The sequence below is a fragment of the Artemia franciscana genome, chromosome 14 (genome assembly GCF_032884065.1).
Source record: "Artemia franciscana chromosome 14, ASM3288406v1, whole genome shotgun sequence".
In the NCBI taxonomy this organism is placed as follows: domain Eukaryota; kingdom Metazoa; phylum Arthropoda; class Branchiopoda; order Anostraca; family Artemiidae; genus Artemia; species Artemia franciscana.
This window is the reverse complement of record NC_088876.1, coordinates 16,240,826-16,266,108: the sequence shown is the minus strand read 5'-3', so window position 1 is coordinate 16,266,108 and position 25,283 is coordinate 16,240,826. Positions and strand designations below refer to the sequence as shown.

General features: G+C 34.0%; 1 protein-coding gene across 4 annotated transcripts in view; it reads right to left on the bottom strand.

The window, feature by feature from the left end:
- Nucleotides 1–23,958: 23,958 nt before the first annotated feature.
- LOC136035389 (uncharacterized) overlaps nt 23,959–25,283 on the bottom strand; it is a 68,687-nt gene continuing 67,362 nt past the window's right edge. For all 4 annotated transcript variants that reach the window (XM_065717161.1, XM_065717163.1, XM_065717162.1 and 1 more), the window contains one exon: nt 23,959–24,120. In XM_065717161.1, coding sequence (XP_065573233.1) covers nt 24,037–24,120 — 84 coding nt within the window. In that variant the 3' untranslated portion in view covers nt 23,959–24,036. The remainder of the gene's footprint in view (nt 24,121–25,283) is intronic.

Genomic DNA, 25,283 nt, shown 5'->3' with positions numbered 1-25,283 from the left:
TCCGGGCTGCAAGCCAAAAACTGCCATGTCACTGCCTTTGTTGACGTATTTACATATGTATTTGATTGCCTTTACGGAGTTAAAGTATTCAACGTTTATGTTTGCATTAAATGTTTTTGATAATAATGGGGAATATGGAACAACCCACTGGTTATCTACTTCGATGGTGGTACCGTTACGCTTCTTTATTATTGCTGTTTTACCGCCATCTTCAGTAGATCTTCTTCTATATTGTGGGTAACCATCATTGCCAGTAATTGTGTTGGATACTAAAAGTCGAGGATATTGCTTTGTGCACCTTCCTTTGGCCATGCATGGTGAATTTTCGTTCAGTGCACCGCAAGGTCCATGTATCATATTTCTTACAATAATATCATGTAACCCCTTATCGACATTTTTATCAGGTATTTCAGCAGAAATCACATCATCAATTTCGTTCGAAGTAATTTTTTTATGTAGCCAGAGTAGTATATGTGCGTGTGGCAAACCTCGTTTTTGCCATTCCACTGAGTACATCCAGCACCGCACTGACCCAAACACTTCAAGTTTTACTATGTAGTTCATCAGTGATTTCAACTTTTGCCGGAAGACACGGGCCGTAATGTCATGCCTAGGAACCGCCGATTGTCCTTGAAGTAAAAGCTGCAGTATCTCGTCCCAAGATTGATTACATGTAAATGTAATAAATAAATCTGGACGACCATAGAGACGAACATACGCAATAGCATCTTGAGCATATTCATGCATATGACGGGGACTGCCACCATATGACGAAGGTAAAATTGTTAATCTTCCAACGTTTGTGGTATTACCGTCATTTATAACTGCATCGCGCAAATGAATGTATTGTTCAGAGCGGAGCTTGGTCTGATTTGGTGGATATATAGCAAACGTTCTGATTCAATTTTAGCATACATATCAACGACAAATTGGTGAAACAATTCACGGCATTTTAAAATATAATTTTCTTCATCCTGCCGAATCATTAGTCTATAGGAATAATAATGCATTGCACTGCATTTCTTATTCATTTCTTTGTTAGTGGCTGGATTCATCAATTTAATATTAAAGTGATCCCAAAAAATTAAAGTCCATCCCAAAAAATGATAGGATATTGTAGGGCATCGTAGCATCGATGAGTTTCAGCAATTCTTAACAACTGAGCGTTTCGCTTATGAAGAATAATATCTCGAGGTAAAAACTGATCACCGACCATAACGATTGCCACTTTGTCGATAGTTGGAGCATTGTATCTACGCACATGTTGGCCAGGAGGCGTTTTGTCAGCGGAAATAACAATTTTATGCTAATCAGTAGGCATCAAATCGATGGCTGTTTTGAACAGACGCACTAAATTATTATTTTCGTGGAAAAGATGTTCCAATTGGGAAACGATTGTCTCTTCAACTTAGGGAGAAATTTCGCAACGTGTATTCAATTCAGAATTTCTATCACTGATGAAGTACAATTTTAAAAATTTATGATTCTCGCCAGAGAATGGTAGAAGGGACCCTGCTGTATGATAAATTTGCCCTTTTACTTTGAAAGTAGACATAAATTGATCTGGATTTTCGATTTGGGCTCCAAACGACGTCATTTGGAAACATGAGTTGTATTTTCTGATTTTTGACAAAAAACGCTTAGATTCTGACGTAGTTCCAGTAAGGAAAGTCTTCAATGGCTCTGGTGGTGCAGCCCATAGAGGAAGTTTAACTTTTCCTGATGCGCAACACATTCCCATTGTTTCACCATTGAATTTCAAGGCCTTGCAATAGGGACAAATTTTAGACATTGTCCCGATTTGAACACATCTACTCAAGCTATAATCATCGACTGGGCTGTACCTGAATGCCAGGCGATAACTTTCAGGTTGCTCTGATTCCTCGGCACGCTTTCTTTTCTTACTTTCTCTATCAGCAGCAAGCCTGATTTCTTGCTGTTCTTGTGATTCCTCGGCACGATTTCTTTTCTTACTTTTTCTATCAGCAGCAAGCCTGATTTCTTGCTGTTCTTGTGATTCCTCGGCACGCCTTCTTTTTTCACTTTCTCTTTTAGCAGCAAGTCTGCTTTCACGTTGCTCTGGTAGTTCCTCGGCACGCTTTCTGTTCTTTCTTTCTCTATCAGCCTCAAGCCTGTTTCCTTGCTGTTCTTTTGATTCCTCGGCACGCTTTCTGTTCTTTCTTTCTCTATCAGCCTCAAGCCTGTTTCCTTGCTGTTCTTTTGATTCCTCGGCACGCTTTCTTTTCTGACTTTCTCTATCAGCAGCAAGTTTTTTGGCATAGACTCTTTGAGCATCTTCATCGGCTTTTGCCATTGTAAGTTCATCAGTCATTTTAAAGTTAAACATTAATAGATTTCTACGTGAACATATATGTCTTAAATATCTTTAATGACGTCACCGTCATAGCAAAAATGACGACAACTAACTTCATGATTAAATATCTTTAATGACGTCACCGTCATAGCAAAAATGACGACAACTAACTTCTTGACGTCAGTCGACACAGAAACATGATGTCACCTGACAGACAGACACACAGACAGACAACTTATTTTTATATATATAGATAGATAATAGGTGATGAACAATTAAAGTGCCAAATAGTGAATTAATGGTTTGAGTTAAATAAAAGTACCAGTGATAATTTTGTATATAATGTTGTATATTCTCACATTTTATTGTTAAAATACCTGGGATCAATTGAAAATTAAATATAGTAGAAAAATTTTTTTATAATTCAAATTAAAACAAATAATTGGAACAAGGTATTTATGGGTAAACACAGTTAATGTCAAGGGCTGTCGTTATGTAATTTTTTTTGCCCGGTGCAAGATATGTACGAGGTGTAGGAAAATATTTCTATAAGTTTTAAATAATCATTATAAGGTTATGGAATTCGAATAAAATCTTTTTTTTATAGACAATAAGAATTAAAAATACAATGTTCGAAGAAAGGGATTAGACTGATTGATTGGGACATCAATCTACCACGGGAAAGGGAGTATGTAACATATAGACCAGCCCCTTCCCCCCCCCCCTCTATAAAATTCAGGACCAAATTTCTCATTCATACTCCTTTAGAAACTCTTAAATTCAGGACTAAATTTCTCAGTCATACCCCTTTAGTAAATTTCAAATTAGAAAAAGATTTAAAGTTAAGTCTTATAGAATCTTGAATTTAGCAGTTATTCAATACTTTGTAGGCTACGTGCTTTTAAACACGTCAAACAAATAGTAGAAATGTTCCTTTTTGAATCAACCAATCAAAATCAAATCTCTATAACTGGTTTATTTGAACTCTTTTTCTTAACTCAAAACCAGAAGGGAATTCCTTGTTACAAAAATAACTCCTGGGAGCGGAGACTGGTCAAAGTGTCATGATTGGGGAATAACCTAAAGGCTTTTAATTATGTGTCGGTGTATCTTTTACCGGTACTGGTTCATTTAATTAATCTCTCAATGGTTAAAGGGCATTTCCCGTCGGAACTGAAACGATCTAAAATCATACCTTTACATAAAGGTGGGGACCCCTCAGAACCCTGTAATTGGCGACCAATTTCCATTTTACCTTTATTTAGTAAAATTTATGAAAAAGTTATTTATAAACGATTGTATGATTTTTTGGATTCGAAGAAAATTTTGTATAATGGACAGTTTGGTTTCAGAAGTAAACATTCCACTAGTCATGCAGTACACCATCTTTTAAGTTTTGTTGATAATGCATTTGAAAATAATATGATTCCTTTAACTGTTTTTGTAGATTTCCGTAAGGCTTTTGACACTGTTGATTTTAATACTCTTCTTAGTAGACTAAGTGGGCTTGGGTTAGGTAGTACTTGTGTAAAGTGGTTTTCATCGTATTTGCATGGCCGGACTATCAAAGTTGCTTTATCAGATATATCAAGCAGAGAGTTCGGTGTTAAGTGTGGAGTGCCTCAAGGTTCCGTGCTGGGACCTCTACTTTATCTTATTTATGTTAATTCGTTGGCTTCACATGTTGGAGTTGAAGCGCTGACCTCTTTCGCGGACGACACTGCGATAACAGTAACTGGTAGTTGTTTGGTGCAGGTTGCACATAAGGCTAATTTGGCACTTGAACGTTTGCGCAGTTTTACAGTAGGTAGTTCCCTAGCAGTTAATGCATCTAAAACAAATTACATTATATTTAGTAGAACAGGTAGGTTACTTAATGATAATAATAATATTTTTTTTGGACATTTACCCATTAAACAAGTTTTTGAAATTAGGTATTTGGGGTTTTATTTAGATAATAATATTAGTTGGAAAAAGCATTGCAGTGTTATTGGTGCTAAAATGGCTAGGGGTCTAGGAATTTTGAGACGTGTAAAAAAAACTTTTCCGTTCAAGATTTTAAAAATAATTTATTTTTCCCTTGTTCATCCTTATATAGATTATGGTTGTGTTCATTGGGCTAGTAATTTCTTCTCTAATTATAAAAGGATCCAGATTTTGCAAAATAAAAGCATTCGATTGATTGCGGACATAAAAGAGCAGGTTGAATCCAAAACTACTGCTAGCTTTTCCCGGTGTAATGTTTTAAATGTTGGTCAGATTCGTGACTACCAGGCATCAATTTTTGTGTTCCAGAGCATGAAACATATATGCCCTGAGTATTTTCATGATTATTTTTCCATGAATCAGGAGTACCATAATTATGATACAAGAAATTCACAACTTTTAAGCCATGAACAAAGAAAAACAGTTCGATCATCATATGTGGTTCGGAATCTGGGGCCTTCTGTTTGGAATAGTTTGCCGGCTGGCATCAGGGAGTCTGTCACTTTATATGGGTTTAAAAATAAATTGAAAATGTTTTATTTAAGTAATAGGTTTTGAAGAGCAGAAGGTTTTTGATGTCTTTTTTTTGCAGTTTATTGATGTGGGGTGGGGACTGAATACCGGTAAATGATATTTAATATGATTATTTTGTTTTATTTTGTTCATGTGTATGTGTTGTTATTTTTTATATATAAGATAGGCTAGGTGGTTAATCATGAGATGTTATGTTTAGATATTTATTTATAAGATGTAAATCATAATATGAAATTGCAGCACAAGTCCTTAGGACTTTCTTTTTGCTGCAACAATTTATTAGTGTTGTCATTTTTTTCATTTATGTTTGTATTGTGGATAAAATAAAACTTACCTACCTACCTACCTATTGCAACATTTTTGTGGTAAAGGTCAACTGCCCAGGTCACCAAACTTGTCCGCCAAGTTCTTTTTTTTAGAAATCGCGTCTTAGACTTATATTAGCTCAACTCAGGCAGTTGGTAGTTCAGTCTTATGATAGTCAAGTTCCAATGTTCATGTGCACCCTTTCATGTTATAAATTATTGGAAGTGTTTTGTTCAAAGTTGTATGCAAGTAAAAAATAAAACTCATTGTCCTTAATCATCTCTCGTCTATGTACTAGGGCATCAGGTACAGTTCCTCTAGTTTTCAGGTACGGTCCCAAGGGAATCTATACTATTTCAGGAGACCTCAAACATCACTGAGATGATTCTGTCTCCCAGGTTACTGGGGATTATCTACAGAGCCTTTTTATTCTGTTAGCAATTTAGCTCCCATATCTCATATCAACATGAAGCTACCAAGACTTAGAAAAGTCCCAAGTACCTCACGGCAAAAATTCCCCCTTAAGCAAAAGTTCCCAACAAAATTCACAACAAATTCCTTAAAAAATTCATTTCACCAAAACCCTTCCCCGTAATATGATCAGTTCGTTATTCAACAGACTTCTGTTATAACAATGCGACAATGCAAAATATTACAATATTTATCACATCATATGTCGTAGGTTCCTTACGTGATGTAAGGAACTCAATGTAAGGAGTAATATTAAAACTTAAAACGAACAGAAATTATTGCGTATATTAGGGGGTTTGTCTCCTCAATACCTCGCTGTTTACGCTAAAGTATTTTTAGTAATTTCAAAAGAGCTATTTATTCTAATTAAACGACCTTTGTGACTCAGGGGTCATTCTTTAATGTAAAGAGTGAGGTCCCGACAAGGGGGCTAACCCCCTTATATACGTAATAAAAATATACGAATATAGAAATTTTAATTTTTCTTTTTTTTACATTTAGTTTTATTTTTATTTTTCTTCTCTGAATTCTCCACCATAGAGTCTTACGGGTGGGGTGGGGGATATTTGATATTGGTTGTTTCTGCTGGTAATTAATATTGATTATTCATATTCTCAACAAAGTATCATTTATAATTAAAATACTGATGAAAGCCCAACTAAAACTTATTTGATGGTTCAGTTCTGATTAAACCTATGTAATCAAAATCGGAACTAATTTTAGACAACTGTCATAAATTGGTGTACGCTTTACAGGATTGCAATCACCTATCATCACTATTCAGCAAGTAGATATTACTGCCGAGTATTATAAAAACAAAGAACTGTTGGAGAAATTGGGATTTTTTTAATGGTTAATTTTTGGTCTGATATTCTGTTGTAAGGGTTACAGGGCCGACGGCTAAGGGAACGCAAAAAGAGTGTAAATTATCTGGCCCAGACTTTCAAGGGGTTCGAAAGGAGCCCAGGTTCAAAAAACACATGTAAATACTTTTTATTAGAGAAAATGTCTAAGAATATTTTGGGTCCCTAGACGCAAAGCAGCTTTTACTGTGGTTTAGGCCTTCTTCTTATGGAATTTTGCTTTTAGAATTAATAATCGTATAAGAAAAAAGAAAGCTTATGTACGCAAAATATATCAGTGTTTGTTTTAAGTTATTACTACAAAAATGAATGTAATTTATTAAAATTTTTGTACAATATTGGTTAATAGAGGTAATTACAGTGGGTAAATCCCCCCCCCCCTTCCAAAAATGCTTCTAAAACACTCAGATGTGTGTCTATTTGTAGCGTATTATCAATTCTTTTTTAACTTGGTTAGAGGTGTACCGTCCTAAACTAAATTTGCTCAAAAACACAACTTTGCACATACTTTCGTGGTTTCTTGAGTCATGGTGGGCCTTAGAAAGGATTGCAATGTTAGAGTGTAGCCAGGAGTTTCTGATGAGGGATGATAACTATTAGCCGTGCCATTTCCTAAGATAAATGGGGTTAAAGTAAAGTGAAGTGCTTTTAGGAATAGTATAAATAAGTATTTTAGCATTTTCAGGATTACTTGTATAATCCCTAATTCCGCTTCACTTTATTATACCCCATCCTTCTAATTTGCAGATATGTGGCCCAAATTATATATTTCCCATGGATTTTACTATACCTCACTCTTTCGTTTTAACTTAGTGCCCGTTGATTGAAGCAGCTTAATCTATGAGTAATTAGTGGTGTAGTCAAAATACCGAAAATAGATTTTTAAAATCTCGAAGGCCAGTGTTCTACCCTTTGCCTCGTCTTTGCCCCCTTCAATCGGCACCCTTTCTCTGTGCATGCTTCTCAACTTAATCAGTGCTTAATTCAGCTTTCCCAAGATAACTACGTGCTATTTTCTAACATTTTATTTACAGTTTAAAATTGTAATCGAAACCTGATTTGATTGTTCTTATTCAGCTTAATCTCTGCATGTTTACTTCAATAAAATATTCAACGAAAGTTGGCAAATAAGCGAGTTTCAACTTTTAATGCCACTATTCCAAAGTATTTATAATATTTATAATATTTCATATCTGTTTCAAACCTTTCTGTTAACTGAACCCTCGTGCATCTGACCCAAGGGAAAACGGAGCCCCTGTTTAACTGAACGCACGTGTAACTCAACCCCTGTGTAACTTTATCCTCCTGTAACTGAACCCTCGTGCAATTGAACCCCATGTGCAACTCATCCCCATTCAACTGAACTTTCATGCAGCTAAATTCTTGTGCTACTCAATCTTCGTATAAAGAAAATTGCCGTTAATGCTGATTCAGGAATGGTATCTATTATTTAAATTATTCTTAATTACAAATGTTTATCGTGGAAACAAATTTACTTAGAAGAGTGGTTACTGGCCCTACTGTCTACAAAAAAAACCATCCACGCCATCTAAAGTTTGGCGACACTTGGCATTTTTTAAGCTTTGTATTTATTTTCATTGTCGGGAACTGAGAGTAAATGCTTATTGGTACCTTAATTTTAGCAATTATACTAATTAATTTAATTATTCTTATAATTCTACAAAAAAATTCAAGTATCACCAAACACCAAATGGCATTAATATTTTTTTCGTCGACACTAGTGCCAGTTCCTACTCTTATAAGTTACCAATATTCTTTGAACTATCCATTTAAGAAAAAAGTAAAAATCATGTCTCTTATGACGCGATGTTGCATGTTGAAACAACTAAATCACTGCTTGTTCAAGGGCGCAAGTAACAGATTTTGGTTTGCAGAAGTGTAAATTTCACCAATTAAATATTGTACGTTGCATTCGATTTCTACACCCAATTGGTGCAGAAAAATTATAATTGCTGCATTATTCGCTCTTTGTCAACGTTTCAACATTTTCAAAGCAATTTCGTTGTTAACAAATTTCATTGTAGATAATTTTGTTTCTTTGTAATGCTTTATAATAAAAATTGTTTTAATAATAGCATCAGTTTTTCTAATTTCCTCCTTTCTTTAGTATGATTTACAAAAGGGTAGATGCATTATTGTATACTCTTTTCTTTTTATTTGGTGCTAAAATTTGAAAGTAAATAATCCGCAGGGAGCACTGAGTGATATTTTTTCATGAAAAGGGGTGGTAGAAGAAGTAAGTTTGGGAAGGACTATGTTAGTTAAAGAACAGACGCGAAACAGATGGGCCTATTTTTTCTTTGGTGGGGGGGGAAAGATATTGATTTATAAAATATCGTTAAAAGAGTGTTAAAAGCGATTAACAAAAAAGATATTGGGTGGAAATTGAAAATAAAGGGAAGCAGAATTTTTTTTAGAGAGAGAGAGAGAGAGAGAGAGAGAGAGAGAGAGAGAGAGAGAGAGAGAGAGAGAGAGAGAGAGAGAGAGAGTTTCAATTAAACGAAGAAACCATATACCAAAACAGGTTTTCAAAAGGCAAATAAGCAAAATCATAGTCAGTTCTGCTCTCTATTAGCTAGAAATATCATTAAAACTTTTAAAGGAGTGCTGTCGGGAGTGGGATAATATTCTTTGTTTTTATTTTTTCAAATTCAGCTCCCAGATTCTTACATTCAGAAATACTCACATATTTTGCTGGGTCATTAGATGTAGAAAGAAACTGATAAAGTAGTACGGGAAAAATTATAAGAACTTGGTTTGAAGCTCAAGGAATGTTTAGAATTATCATTAACTGACAGAGAAACGGGAAAAATTCAATCTAGGATTTCAACTGGAATACAACACCAAAAATGTTTTGGCTCATTATTAGCTTCTAGCAGCTTGAAATTGTGTTAGGTAATTCTCATTATTAGCTTCTAGCAGCTTGAAATTGTATTAGGTAATTCTGGTAAATAAAAAATTTTTTTTAAGAAAGGGGCGGGGTTGGTTGTAGGTAGAATGTGAAATTTAATCCCTTTTGATTGCTGGAAATGTTTCCGGTCTAAAATGCTATTATAAAAGTAAAGAGTAAGATTAAACCCCAAAATAATTAGATTTTGAAGATATTGAATACTATAATTTGAAAATTTGAATATGATAGTATAGTTAAAAGAGTATTAAAAGAAATTAACAAAAAAAGATAGGTGGGAATAAAAAATAAAGGGAAGCAGAGTTTGTTTTAGAGAGAGAGAGAGAGAGTTTCAATTAAACAAAAAACCATATGCCGGCTTAGTTGACTTGTTCAAAAGGCAACTAAGCAATATCATAGGCAGTGTCGCTCTATATTAGCTTGAAATATCCTTGAAACTTTTAAAGGAATGCTGTCGGGAGTGGGATAATATTCTTTGTTTTAGTTTTTTGTTTTTTATTATTTGTTTTATTATTTAAACCATAGTGTCTATTGTCTGCAAATGATTAACTTTCCTTTTCTTTTCTAGGTAAAATGAAGAATAGGAAAGCTGGGCAGTAAATTTCGAACACTCTGTATAATCGTGTTATTATCTGTTGCATTCGTTTTTTGTGTCATAGTGCTGTATTTGACAGAAAAAGGCAGTGCAACAGAACGGGTTTCTTGTAAATTTAAAGTTTAAATAAATAAAAATCAAGGGTTCTAAGCCTCAAGCTTAATAAAATCTCAGTAAAATATGCGTATATCTTTCTTGCTCTCCCTTTTTCATATTTTATTTAAAAAAAAATAGAGCCCTCAAAATTTTTTAAAATAAATTTTTTTTTTGCTCCTCCTTCACCTAACGAATTTACTGCTCATAGAAGCTGTGCAATTATATGGCCTCTGTTCCTGCCAAGATACCCCTTCGTAATTCAAGACCAGTTTTTTCCAATATTTTTTTTTTTAATTTGAATCAATAAAAATATTGTTCCTCTGTATTCTTGCAAACTACTTGTTATTCTTAGAGCTAGGGATAGTTCATAGGGATCGAGTACAAGATAGAGAAATTAAAATAAATAAATTAAAATAATGAAGATCACTTATTATACACAAACAACTGTTGTATACTTACAATTTTAAATATCCCCTTTTAAGAAGGGGATGCCATAAAGGAAAACTGATTTTGAGGTTATGTTTCAAAAACAGTTTCGACAGACCTACTTCTGGGCCCGCCATTTCATATTTGCGGATTAATGCTAAACTTCAAAATGTAGTTAGGCCTTTTTTTATTTATAGAGTGAACCTGATAAAAGTAGGAAAGGTGATCTAGCTTGTCGAAAAACCCCAATGCCAGGGTTTACCGTATCTAAATGCTCACTAATGGCGAAGGAATAATAATTATAAATTCAATAATATAATTCATTCTTTCAAATAGGTTGACCACCGGGTAAAGAATAATTTCAGTTGAGAATATATTGCGCATTCATTGAAGAGCCAAATTGTTTTGGGGAGTTAAATGAGGGTTGCGCAACTCATATTAATGACCTTTTCTGTTTCTTTTTCTGCTGGATTTCTTCATTCAATGCAGTCTGTTTGGATTAAGACTTTTAACTTAGAGGATTCGATTTATACCCGTTCTGATCTCTAAAATTGTGTCTTTTCTTTTGCGAAAATACATCTTTTTCATGCGTTGAATTTTTAAATGAAATAATAGTGTATATAATACTTTTGCGTTTACGATAGTTTCTGGTCTATTGATGAGCATCCTCATCTCAAAAAACCTTGGGGCGTTTTCTTGAGTATTTAGGCTTGTATGAGAAGCCTAGAGGAAATTTTTAAGAACCTAATAAAATTATTGAAGAAGAATTTCGATCATCCTTCAAAAGAACTATGCAGTAAGATCGTGGAAATACGAAACATATTTGATGATATTTTCCAAAATGTTGGAAGATTAGCAAAAAAAATAGATATAAAACGCCTTTTTAACCGTCGATTGTTGAAAAGACATTATACTTTTGACAGTGGGGGAGACCCACACTTAACGCTTTTGGTCTGTAAAGCTCGTGAAAATTTGGTTATAATAGATTTTGATTTGATTGTAAATCGAAAGTAACTCGAGAACAAAAGAGGTTATAGCATTAAGCCTTAATTATTTACAGCATATGAGCAATAGCATTCATTTTCATAAGTTTGGTATATGGGTTGGATTGAATATTAAACCTATTCCAATTATGGAATAGACCCTGAAACTTATTTAAAGATGCAAGTCAGTGTTGTCAGCTAAGTCATACCACATCTGAAAACTTGTAAAATTATTGAAAAAACTTAACTAGTGTATAGAATATGAAAAATAAATTCATAAGAATGTCGAAATTTTAGTCATTTTAGAAACACTGCATAGAGGTCAGAATTAAAATCCTACGGTCAAAACAGTGAAATTCTACGGTTGTATCATACGGTTCCAATGTCACGTGACACATCCGACATCGTTTATTGCTTGATAGGCAACGATCATTGCAGGGGTGGGGAATGGTTGCATGCATGGTAAGCGCAAACAAACACTACTTAGGAACAGTAGGGAAATTTTTCCAATACAGTGGAATTCAATTCAGTGGATATTTATTCAATCCATTGGATATCATAAGTGCCTGAAAAAAAAACATAATAAGTTATCATCGTAATGATTATTTAGAAGAGTAACTCTTAATGTGAGACAAGTCTATATTTAATCATCTTATTGGTACATGCGCAGTTAGTGAATGCTCTATGTTTAACAAGACTTAAAACCAGTGAAAGTCGTGGAACCAATACCAAGTTTTCACCGTGCAGGCGTAGTATTTGAAACCCCCCCTCCAATAATAAAAAAACTATTATTAATCCATACCAACTTACTTCTTTTTAGCTTATACTCGAATCTAATTAGCAGAAAAATCACAAGAATTCCATTACGGATAAAACAAAACATATTGACCATGCTAAAAAAAACACAAGGTTACCATATGCGGGAAAAAAGTCACTATGCTCTGGGGGAAACAAGTTCTTTCTGTCTTTCTACTGTTGTAATTGAAAATACCCTTTAAAACAATTTTTTTGCCGATTCGAGATATAAGGCTCAACCCCTTTTCATTGATTGTTGGTAACAGTAGTATTTTTTTAATAATGACTTTAGCGCAATCAGGCTGCCCAAACATAGGGATTGACTTGCCCCATGTGAAGTGTTTCTTTACTTAGTGCAACAGTGATACTAGTCTATAGCTAGTAAGAATGGTGGATACTCAGAATAATACCCATTGACACCCTGTTAGATCTCTAGAAGCCCTATTATTAATCCACTGGAGGAGAACAAACATCTTTCTATGAGCTCTGCAGAAAATGGGCATTCATTTTTGGGAACAAACACAAAAAACAACTTTTCAGAATAGGGTAGGTGTCCTGAGATTATTATTGCCCCAAGGCTTTCTAAATTAGCAGCAAACCAGGTTTGTTTTCCTCAATGAGATAATTTTGAATATTTGAATTATTTTGTATTACTTTTCTATTTCAAGTTCAATGGCTAGTTTCAAGGTTTTTTCATAAAACAAATTTCATTGTAGACAATTTTGTTACTTTGTTATACTTTATAATACAATTGTTTTAATAATAGCATCAGTTTTTCCAATTTCCTCCTTTCTTTAGTATGAACAAACAAATAAACACGCATCCGTGATCTGTCTTCTGGCAAAAAATGCGAAATTCCTTTTTGTAGATAGGAGCTTGCAAACTCTACAATAAGGTTCTCTGATACGCTGAATCTGATGGCGTGATTTTCGTTAAGATTCTATAACTTTTAGGGCCTGTTTTCCCCTATTTTCTAAAATGAGGCAAATTTTCTATATATTTAAAATCAGCATTAAAATGCGATTCTTTTGATGCAACTATTGGTATCAAAATTCCATTTTTGGAGTTTCGTTTACTATTGAGCCGGGTCGCTCCTTACTATAGTTCGTTACCACGAACTGTTTGATTTATGAAGAAGGTAGATGCATTATTGTATACTCTTTTCTGTTTATTTGGTCTTAAAATGTGAAAGTAAATAATCTACAGGGGGCACTGAGTGATATTTTTTCATGAAAAATGGTGGTAGAAGAAGTTTGGGAAGGACTATGTTAATTAAAGAACAAACACAACACAGAAGGGCCTACATTTTATGGCAATTGGTATTACCAAGTGACGTAAAGCGAAGAACGTCGGACCCGGTACATTTACCAAAAGCAGGCGGTTACTATTGAGCCAGGTCGCTCCTTACTACAGTTCGTTAACACGAACTGTTTGATTTATGAAGAAGGTAGATGCATTATTGTATACTCTTTTCTGTTTATTTGGTCTTAAAATGTGAAAGTAAATAATCTACAGGGGGCACTTTGGGATATTTTTTCATGAAAAAGGGTGGTAGAAGAAGTTTGGGAAGGACTATGTTAGTGAAAGAACAAACACAACACTGAAGGGTTCTACATTTTATGGCAATTGGTATTACCAAGTGACATAAAGCGAAGAACGCGACCGGGTACATTCACCAAAAGCATCGATGGTGGTACCGTTATACTTATTTATTATTGCTGTTTTACCGCCATCTTCAGTATATCTTTTTCTATATAGTGGGTATCCATCATTGCCGGTAATTTTGTTATGTACTAAAAGTCGAGGATATTGCTTTGTGCACCTTCCTTTGGCCATGCATGGTGATTTTTCATTCAGTGCACCGCAAGGTACATGTATCATATTTTTTACCACTATATCATATAAGCCCTTATCGACATTTTCATCAGGTATTTCAGCGGAAATACCTGATGAAATCACGTATTTCCTGATCATCGTCAATTTCATTAGAAGTAATTTTATCATGTAGCCAGATTAGTATATGTGCGTGTGGCAATCCTCGTTTTTGCCATTCCACTGAGTACATCCAGCATCGCACTGACCCAAACACTTTAAGTTTTACTATGTAGTTTATCAGTGATTCCAACTTTTGCCGGAAGACACGGGCCGTAATGTCATGTCTATGAACCGCCGATGGTCCTTGAAGTAAAAGCTGCTGTATCTCGTCCCCAAGATAGATTACATGTAACTGTAATAAATAAATCTGGACGACCATAGAGACGAACATACGCAATAGCTTCTTGAGCATATTCATACATATGACGCGGACCGCCAGCATGTGACGAAGGTAAAATCGTGAATCTTCCAACGTTAGTGGTATTACCGTCATTTACAACTGCATCTCGCAAATGAATGTATTGTTCAGAGCGGAGCTTGGTCTGATTCAGAAGGATAAATAGCAAACATTATGATTCAATCTTTGCATACATATCAACGATGTATGGGTGAAAAAATTGATAGCATTTAAAAATATAATTTTCGTCATTGGGACAAATCATTAGTCTATAGGAATAATAATTCATTGCACTTTATTTCGTGTGCATTATTTATTTACGGATCTATCAATTTATTATTAAAGTCAATGCCGTCGGCTCCATCCCAAAAAAAAAAATAGGATCTTGTAGGGCATCGTAGCATCGATGAGTTTCAGCAATTCTTAACAACTGAGCGTTTCGCTTATGAAGAATAATATTTAGAGGTAAAAACTGATCACCGACCATAGCGATTGCCACTTCGTCGATAGTTACAAATTTCATTGTATGTAATTATGTTACTTTGTTATAATAAAATTTGTTATAATTGTAGCATCATTTTTTCCATTTTACACCTTTCTTTAGTATGATTTACGAAAAAGGTAGATACATTATTGTATACTCTTTTCTATTTGTTTGGTCTTAAAATGTGAAAGTAAATAATCCGCAGGGGGCTCTGAGTAATATTTTATCTGGAAAAGGAGCGGTAGAACAAGTAATTTGGGGAAGGACTATATTTGCTAAAGAACAAAAGTGACACAGATTTTTTCTTTTAGAAAAATACCTCCATCATCTCTGATGAAGATTAAAGTAAAAGACTACATTTACTAAATAATTATTTTGTTGAAACTTATATGATGTTGATTTTTATTTTAGCTAGATGGCGTTGGCTATTTTTCTGATTGAAAGGAGTTTCTGCTCTTATCATTTCCTCTTTTGGTCATAGAAAACTTCTTTCAGACGTCAGAACTATTGAAACTTCGATAAAAGATAACGTAATAATAGATAAAAAAAAAAGATAGAGCAATTCTTGAGGTTTTATGCACGTAATATTGATTAGGGAAATTGTAATATGTAATACGGTATAGTACTTTTCATTTTCCAGAACTGGATGTTCTTACTTCTATCTCTTCTTCGACTTCGTATTTTTCCTATTTCTATTTCTTTAATTCCTTGTTTCTATTTCCTATTACCAGAAATAAGGGTTATTTCTCATTTCAGTAAGGGAAATACTTTTCAACAATGAGTCATGGGGCAGCAATCTTTCTTTCCTTTGTGTTGCCTTTTCATTGAAAAGTGTTGCTGCTTTGCTTGCCCAATTCTAAAAGTACCTTTATACCCTCGAGATTGCATTCACAAAACTTATTTGATTGGATAGAATTGGCTATTGACTCTTAAGATTGGCTCACCAGTGTGATCAGTGCTAATACGATCACGATCAATACCAGCATGACTGAGAGCAGCAGAATTTTAAGAGAAAACTTTATCAGGAAAGGTAATTCATTATCATTCATCAATAAATTAATGAAACCCAAATCAAACAGAAATTACAAAAAATAAGTGAGCCAAACTCAAAACGAACAGGAATTAACCTGAGTAGGGCCGAAAACCCACACACCGTCTGAAGACCAGAACGTAATTTGAACCTAAAAAATAAAATAAATGAAGATGGATTGTCAGTTTAATATTCATATACTGACATATGTTCCTCAATGTCTTAATAATATTTTATTTTTTAAAGTTAACTAAGTGCAAACGTTTAAAATCTACTTTGAATTTAGTGAAATACAAATTATGATCTAGTTTTTACTTGGCATGAGGGGTGTCAATTTTTGTTAGTTTTGGGTTTGATTTATTTATTTTTCATTGTTAAAACAATGTGAAAAGAATACGTTAAAACCGATATTTCTTAATGTAAATCTCCTAAAGGATGGAAGCCTAAGAAATAAAAATTACGAAGGTATATTTCTTGTGAGAAACACTGATTTTTCGCCAATAGCTTAGCAATAAAATTGCAAAAGTAATGACGTAAATTTATTAACTATATATATATATATGTATATATATACTAGCTGTTGGGATGGCGCTTCGCGCCACCCCAACACCTAGTTGGTGGGGCGCTTCGCGCCCCCCCAAGCCCCCCCGCGCGCGTAAGTCGTTACGCGCCATATTAGTTATGCGCCATTGTAGTTGTGTCCCTGTGTCCCACCTGTGAATATAGATAGATTTATATATGTGTTTCAAACTACGTAAAAATTGCGAATAAACAACATTCTTGGCTTTTCCATTGTCTGTGCATATACAAAGCCGTATGTACTAATAATGACGTCATATGCAAACGCTCTTTTTACAAACAAACAAACATGCATCCACACAACTCGTTTTTATATAGATAGATAGATAGATAGATACAATACAAATTAACTGCGTAAAACTTGCGAATATACAACATTCTTCGCTGTCCAATTGTCGCTGCATATAAATACATTGTCAGGTTTACCGACCCTCGAACATGCAACGTACAATTGTCCATGGGAAAAACAATCAGTATTAAGATCTATACCACATTTTTCTAATGATTGACCTTGAGCTTTGTTAATGGTGATTGCAAATACTAATCGAATTGGGAATTGCAATCTTTTAAATTGAAAAAGCAGATCCGTTGGAATCATGGGAATGCGAGGAATAAGAACAGCCTCACCCTCATAAGGCCCTGTCAAGATTGTGGCCTCTATTAGGTTTTCCATTGTTTTTTTTTACGGCAAGTCGCGTGCCATTGCAAAGCTTTGGTGGGTTGATATTTCTCAAAAGTATTATTGGTACGCCTATTTTTAGTTGTAGCACGTGTGGTGGAAACCCTGAAGGATCTATGGAATTTAAAAATTCAGATGGATAATTAACCGCTTCATTTGGTTCCAAAACTGTGTCGACTGACTTGTAAAGGACTGCCTGGTCTCGAATCTTGGTCAAAACAATATTGTTGATTTCGTGGACGTCTATATTTTTGGGTGCGAGAATCGCTCTTTCACTTAGCCATTTATTATTTTTATAATTTTTTAGAATATTCGGAAATACTTTTTCAATCAATTCATTTTTGGACGCCACTAAATTACAGAAATCAGCAGGTAGTTGTATACGTCCTGAAATTGAGTCTACTGTTTGACCAGAGTCATCGTTTTGCAATCGGACACGCATATTTGTAGTTAATTTTAATATTTTTACGTGTGCCCATAAATTAGAATTTTTTAGGCAAGCATTCATTTCGTCTGCAGGAGTTAAACTACGTAAGAATTGCGAATATACAACATTCTCGGCTTTCCCATTGTCTCTGCATATACAAAGCCGTATGTACTAATAATGACATCATATGCAAACGCTCTTTTTACAAACAAACAAACATGCATACACACAACTCGTTTTTATATAGATAGATAGATAGATAGATACAATACAAATTAACTGCGTAAAACTTGCGAATATACAACATTCTTCGCTGTCCAATTGTCGCTGCATATAAATAGATTGTCAGGTTTACCGACCCTCGAACATGCAGCGTACAATTGTCCATGGGAAAAACAATCAGTATTAAGATCTATACCACATTTTTCTAATGATTGACCTTGAGCTTTGTTAATGGTGATTGCAAATGCTAATCGAATTGGGAATTTCAATCTTTTAAATTGAAAAGGCAGATCCGTTGGAATCATGGGAATGCGAGGAATAAGAACAGCCTCATCCTCGAAAGGCCCTGTCAAGATTGTGGCCTCTATTAGGTTTTCCATTGTTTTTTTTTACGGCAAGTCGAGTGCCATTGCAAAGCTTTGGTGGGTTTATATTTCTTAAAAGTATTATTGGTACGCCTATTTTTAGTTGTAGCACGTGTGGTGGAAACCCTGAAAGATCTATGGAATTTAAAAATTCAGATGGATAATTAACCGCTTCATTTGGTTCCAAAACTGTGTCGACTGACTTGTAAAGGACTGCCTGGTCTCGAATCTTGGTCAAAACAATATTGTTGATTTCGTGGACGTCTATATTTTTGGGTGCGAGAATCGCTCTTTCACTTAGCCATTTATTATTTTTATAATTTTTTACAATATTCGGAAATACTTTTTCAATCAATTCATTTTTGGACGTCACTAAATTACAGAAATCAGCAGGTAGTTGTATACGTCCTGAAATTGAGTCTACTGGGAGCTTTCCGTTTCCAATTGTCAGCAATTGATCTGAAAATGTTTGACCAGAGTCATCGTTTTGCAATCGGACACGCATATTTGTAGTTAATTTTAATATTTTTACGTGTGCCCATAAATTAGAATTTTTCGGGCAAGCATTCATTCGTCTTCAATGGCTCTGGTGGTGCAGCCAATAGAGGAAGTTTAACTTTTCCTGAGGCGCAACACATTCCCATTGTTTCACCATTGAATTTCAAGGCCTTGCAATAGGGACAAATTTTAGACATTGTCCCGATTTGAACACATCTACTCAAGCTATAATCATCGACTGGGTTGTACCTGAATGCCAGGCGATAACTTTCAGGTTGCTCTGATTCCTCGGCACGCTTTCTTTTCTTACTTTCTCTATCAGCAGCAAGCCTGATTTCTTGCTGTTCTTGTGATTCCTCGGCACGCTTTCTTTTCTTACTTTCTCTATCAGCAGCAAGCTTGATTTCTTGCTGTTCTTGTAATTCCTCGGCACGCCTTCTTTTTTCACTTTCTCTTTTAGCAGCAAGTCTGCATCCGCGTTGCTCTGGTAGTTCCTCGGCACGCTTTCTGTTCTTTTTTTCTCTATCAGCCTCAAGCCTGTTTCCTTGCTGTTCTTTTGATTCCTCGGCACGCTTTCTGTTCTTTCTTTCTCTATCAGCCTCAAGCCTGTTTCCTTGCTGTTCTTTTGATTCCTCGGCACGCTTTCTGTTCTTTTTTTCTCTATCAGCCTCAAGCCTGTTTCCTTGCTGTTCTTTTGATTCCTCGGCACGCTTTCTTTTCTGACTTTCTCTATCAGCAGCAAGTTTTTTGGCATAGACTCTTTGAGCATCTTCATCGGCTTTTGCCATGGTAAGTTCATCAGTCATTGTAAACTTAAACATTAATAGATTTCTACGTGAACATATGTCTTAAATATCTTGAATGACGTCACCGTCAAAGCAAAAATGACGACAACTAATTTCATGACGTCAGTCAACACAGAAACATGACGTCACCTGATCCACAGACAGACAGACAGACAACTTATTTTTATATATATAGAAGATATATATATATATATATATATATATATATATATATATATATATATATATATATATATATATATATATATATATATATATCCATTGAAGAGGTCTCCAAGATACCTGGGATTCTTGATGCATCCCCAAAAAAACTATTCCTTAAATTCTTCAAACTTTTGAAATTACCCATAAAATGCTCCAGGTTATCTTCATACTCTCCACAAAGGGGGCAGGCACACTTAACACCCGGGCAATCAATATCGTAAAATTCCGTGTCGTCTACGCAATGGCACACAATTTGCTTGCACCTGCAGTCAACATTTCAACGCTCTCCGCGATAGGTTTAGTCTCCAGTAAAACTCCTATCCATACACTACTTTAATCTGCTTATAAAACCTTAGAGGAACTGATTTTCAAACATCAATAAGCCAAACCTGAACTACCTGGTCCCTAATCCATGAATCTTGCAATTTAAGGAAATCATCAGGTTTGCATTTGGGATCCTGGCCTTCATTCCACCCCCATGAGAACCAGCTTTATCCAGCAGGACTTTAACCAGTTTTGGCCATGTTGCCTTTCTAGGATTTTTCAACATCTCGTTATAAGCCGCCTTCACTAGACGGCTATCTGGCAAATGTAATACCTGTTACAAAAATTTATCATCTGTATAATCCTCTTATAACGCAAATTCGGTAAACCCAGGTCACATCAAAGAACCAAACTACTAAAAATATTATTCAGGTCAAAGACAACAGTAGAGTGGCCCCCCACAAGTCGAAGCCATAATGGGCAACATTTAGAACCTTAGTTATGAAGAGGTGCTTGTGCATCTTCATATTCTTAATGCCCGTTGTGTTTTTGCTGGAGTGGATTACATGCGGCTGCTTTTCCCCGAGAAATCACCAACTTCATGTGCTCGGTCCAATTCCTATTTGGTGCAAGCACATATCCCAAATATTTATATCTGGGGCTCTCTTTATTGACTCACCTTTATAAGTAAACGAAAAATCCTGTTGTCCGTTGGGTTTACTGCCATAAAAGATGACAATCTCGGTCTTGGGTACATTTAGGATCAATTTCTTTGTTTCTTAGTAAACGTCAGCTAAAACCAGGAGAGTTTGAAGATCCTCGGTGGACTTAGCCACCAAAGCCGTGTCGTCATCGAACAGTAAGGAAGAAAATTGAGTATTCGCAAGTGAGACAGCCGGGGCCCATTAATGTCCAAGGTACTCTACCAAATCATTAATGTATAAAGTGAAGAGCTTCGGTGACAGTTTGCCTCCTTGACGGACTCCTTCAAAGGTTCTGAAAAGCCTAGGTATTCCTTGTTTAGAAATGATAGCTAAGGATAAAATAATCCAATATATGCTAATTAATAATTTGACAAATGGCCTAGGTAGCCGCATCTTAACTAGGTATAAAAACAAAATGGGCCTATAAATGCTATCAAATGGTTTCTCAATGTCGAGAAAAGTGACATTGAGCTTACCCTTTCCCCTACAATATTTCCCCATAAGATCTTGGAGTAAGAAAACTCGGTCAATTGTTAAGCACCCCTTGCGACATCCCCCTTGCATTTCACTGATAATCTTTCCCTATAATCCTTTTTGAGAATTAAAATTGAGAATTTGTCTTCTCTTTCTATGGCTCTTTTCAATGGTATATTTTCTGCTTGTATAGTTCTATTAGGGGGGTCTTGCGATTTGCCATCATGAAGACCTATAACTACCCCTATCTCTACCATTAAGATCTAGGATGCCGTTGGATCCTTGGTAGCGGTTCCCATCTACCTTGATTCTTTGACTTTCTTTTTCTTTTGAGTAACATTTTCAGTAATGTCAGATTAATATAGCTAAAAGTGTGGGCACTTTAAAAGTGTTGCACCATTTCATATAAACTTATTGGAGAATTTTATGAATAAAAAAATCTCTTCCTTATTTCTTAAGCAATGATTTGGAGCTGGGTTGTTCATGTTTGAAGTGAATACAAAAATTCAATTAATCAGCTGTTTCAAATATAAGCGTAAATTATAGAATGGAATTTAGACTGTCGAAAGATTTTATTTGTCTGGAAGTGAAGATGAAACATGTTCCCCTATATTTTTAATTTGTGACCGAATAACAGGGGCATAATTTGTTATGTGGCAGGGGGGGGGGCAACTGACTCTCCCGAACGTTGGTTTGCCCCCCATCCTCGCAGCTGAAATTTGGTTTCTTCGAAAATCTTGTCTAAACTAAGATAGGCCTGCATAATTCAAGCATCAACAGAAAGAGACAAGTTTTTTTTTAGCACATATTTACCTATATAGAACTATAAAGTGCTTTTAAAGTATTAAATAGTACCTTTATGGTACCAAATGGCTTGGTTTTTAGTTTTTTACTGTCATTTTCACTTGGTTTGGTAAAATTAGCTCCAATTTGCCCCCCCCCCCCAGGATTCTGACGAAATATCGCCACTACCGACTGAGCACTATCCCAACAGTCTATGATCATCCATTCTGTATGATAAAACTAAAGACAAATGATACTGAATCGATATTGCTGCATCAACGAAGTTGCATCGACTATGCTAGTTGACCTGCATTTGGTTTGTTTTGTAAGCTTTTTTTTGTCTTCTAAAAAGGGAAAGGAGAAAGAGTAATATTAGAAACTTGGCCCACAATATAAAGATTAATTTTGCATTGTCACGCTGACTACTTGAAGACTTGGTAGACGTAAATTGTATCGGTTTTTCTATAAAATATTCAAAAACTCATCAATGAGATACACCGTATTAAAAATTTTGAGCGAGTGACAACTTCTTTGTTGTGGTATACAGTGAGAAAAAAAAACAGGTAACGACTCTGCAAAAACCTAGCTGAGACTCTAAGGTGTGAAAGTCCCACGACCCCTCCGTCACCCAGCCCACCTTCATTTCACCTCTCATTCTTTCATTTGAACTTATTGCACCTTTTTGACACACTGAAAAAAAAAGGTGAGGACTGGAACAACTAGCCGAGACTTTATTCACTGCGAAGAAAAGTTCAAGGTGTAAAAGTAGACCAACAGACCCTTCATTATACAGCCCCCCCCCCCTTCATCAACCCGTTTATTCATCGATGTGGGCTTATTCCACCTTTTTTATGTAGAATCACGGAAGGATTTTCGATTTATTTGACTTAAGAGCCAAAGTGAGCTTGTGCCCCTCTTGTTTCGTCCGTCATAGAGCTGATCTTTTAGCAGAAATGGAGGCATGTGAAACTTTCATGGCTCCAGAAAAAGCAATGGGTCCCACTATTGCATGACGGAAATCTTCTAAGGTCTGCAGAAAATGCTTATGAAATCCTTGACCCGTCTCGGTCATTACATAATTTTCCCTACGTAGCAAGACTCTTCTACCATCAAAAGTCGACGTCCCGCAAAAGCAATTGCAGGCCTATTACCTTCGGACTCTTATTATATATATATATATATATATATATATATATATATATATATATATATATATATATATATATATATATATATATATATATATATATATATATATATATATATATATATATATATATATATATATATATATATATATATATATATATATATATATATATATATATATATATATATATATATATATATATATATATATATATATATATATATATATATATATATATATATATATATATATATATATATATATATATATATATATATATATATATATATATATATATATATATATATATATATATATATATATATATATATATATATATATATATATATATATATATATATATATATATATATATATATATATATATATATATATATATATATATATATATATATATATATATATATATATATATATATATATATATATATATATATATATATATATATATATATATATATATATATATATATATATATATATATATATATATATATATATATATATATATATATATATATATATATATATATATATATATATATATATATATATATATATATATATATATATATATATATATATATATATATATATATATATATATATATATATATATATATATATATATATATATATATATATATATATATATATATATTAATATATAATCTTAGTAGAATGGACCAAAGAGTATCTTAATTGAACAACTGAAATTTATTTCTGTCAAAAATATATATAAAAGACGCATACAAGATAACTCAACTATACTTGGCTTAGGATGTTTCGGCTTTTTGTTGTACCATTTTCCCCCAGCCTCCACGGCCTAAATCAATGTCCGTGCTGTATTCGTCTTTCACCTTGAAAAAAGAGCTTGCTGTAAGAATTTTATCACCGAGAAAATATGCCACATTTTAAATAACATCAGCAAGGTCTCTTATTATTTACAATAATCTATTATATTTCTGTTTTTCAACGAAATTTTCACGTTTCAAGCTACAAATCAATGAAACAACAAATAAATAAATAATATATATATATATATATATATATATATATATATATATATATATATATATATATATATATATATATATATATATATATATATATATATGTATATATATATATATATATATATATATATATATATATATATATATATATATATATATATATATATATATAGAAAAGAGCTAAGCGGACTCCAAATTCGACACTGAAATTTATTTTTGTTAAACATATTTAAAAAATCGCGTACATCACAATTCAACTATACATGGTTTGGGATGCCTCGGCTTTTTGTTGCACCATTGTCACCCAACCTCCACGACCTAAATCAAAGTCCGTTCTCTATTGGTGTTTTACCTTGAAATTACATAAAAAAAAACTAGTTTTTTTTAACTGAAAGTAAGGAGCGACATTAAAACTTAAAACGAACAGAAATTATTCAGTATATGAAATGGGTTGTCCCCCCCGGAATCCTTCGCTCTTTACGCTAAAGCTTTTAATTGTTTTAAAAAGCAGAATTGTGGCAAAGAGTCAAATTTTAGTGTAACTTTTCATGTATAAATATAACAAATTTTTTACGCCAATGTAAGTGTATTTTTCTCAATTCTAATATTGTAAGTACAAAAGAAGTTTTCGCCATAATAGTCTGCCTTAATTTTGCCATAATAGTTCTGCTTGATTTAACAAAGAAGCTTGATTTCAATGGTTGGTCATTTTTATCCAGAACATTAATCAGCAAAACATTCGTCGGTTGCTTGACCACAATTGGCGATTGAAGAAGTCGCCAGAAAAGGATTAAAAACTTTTGAACTTAAAGACTAAAAACGTTGAAAACTTTTAGATGTTGCAGATAATGTGTTAGACGAGAGACATTTCTATTTAACCAGGTCCAAAATTTTCACGGTCCAGGTCCAAACCTTGCTGGTCCAGGTCAATATTGTCCATTAGACAATTTTGTGCGACTTTTCCAGGTACAAACCTTGCTAATTTAAACATTTCCAAAATTTAAAAA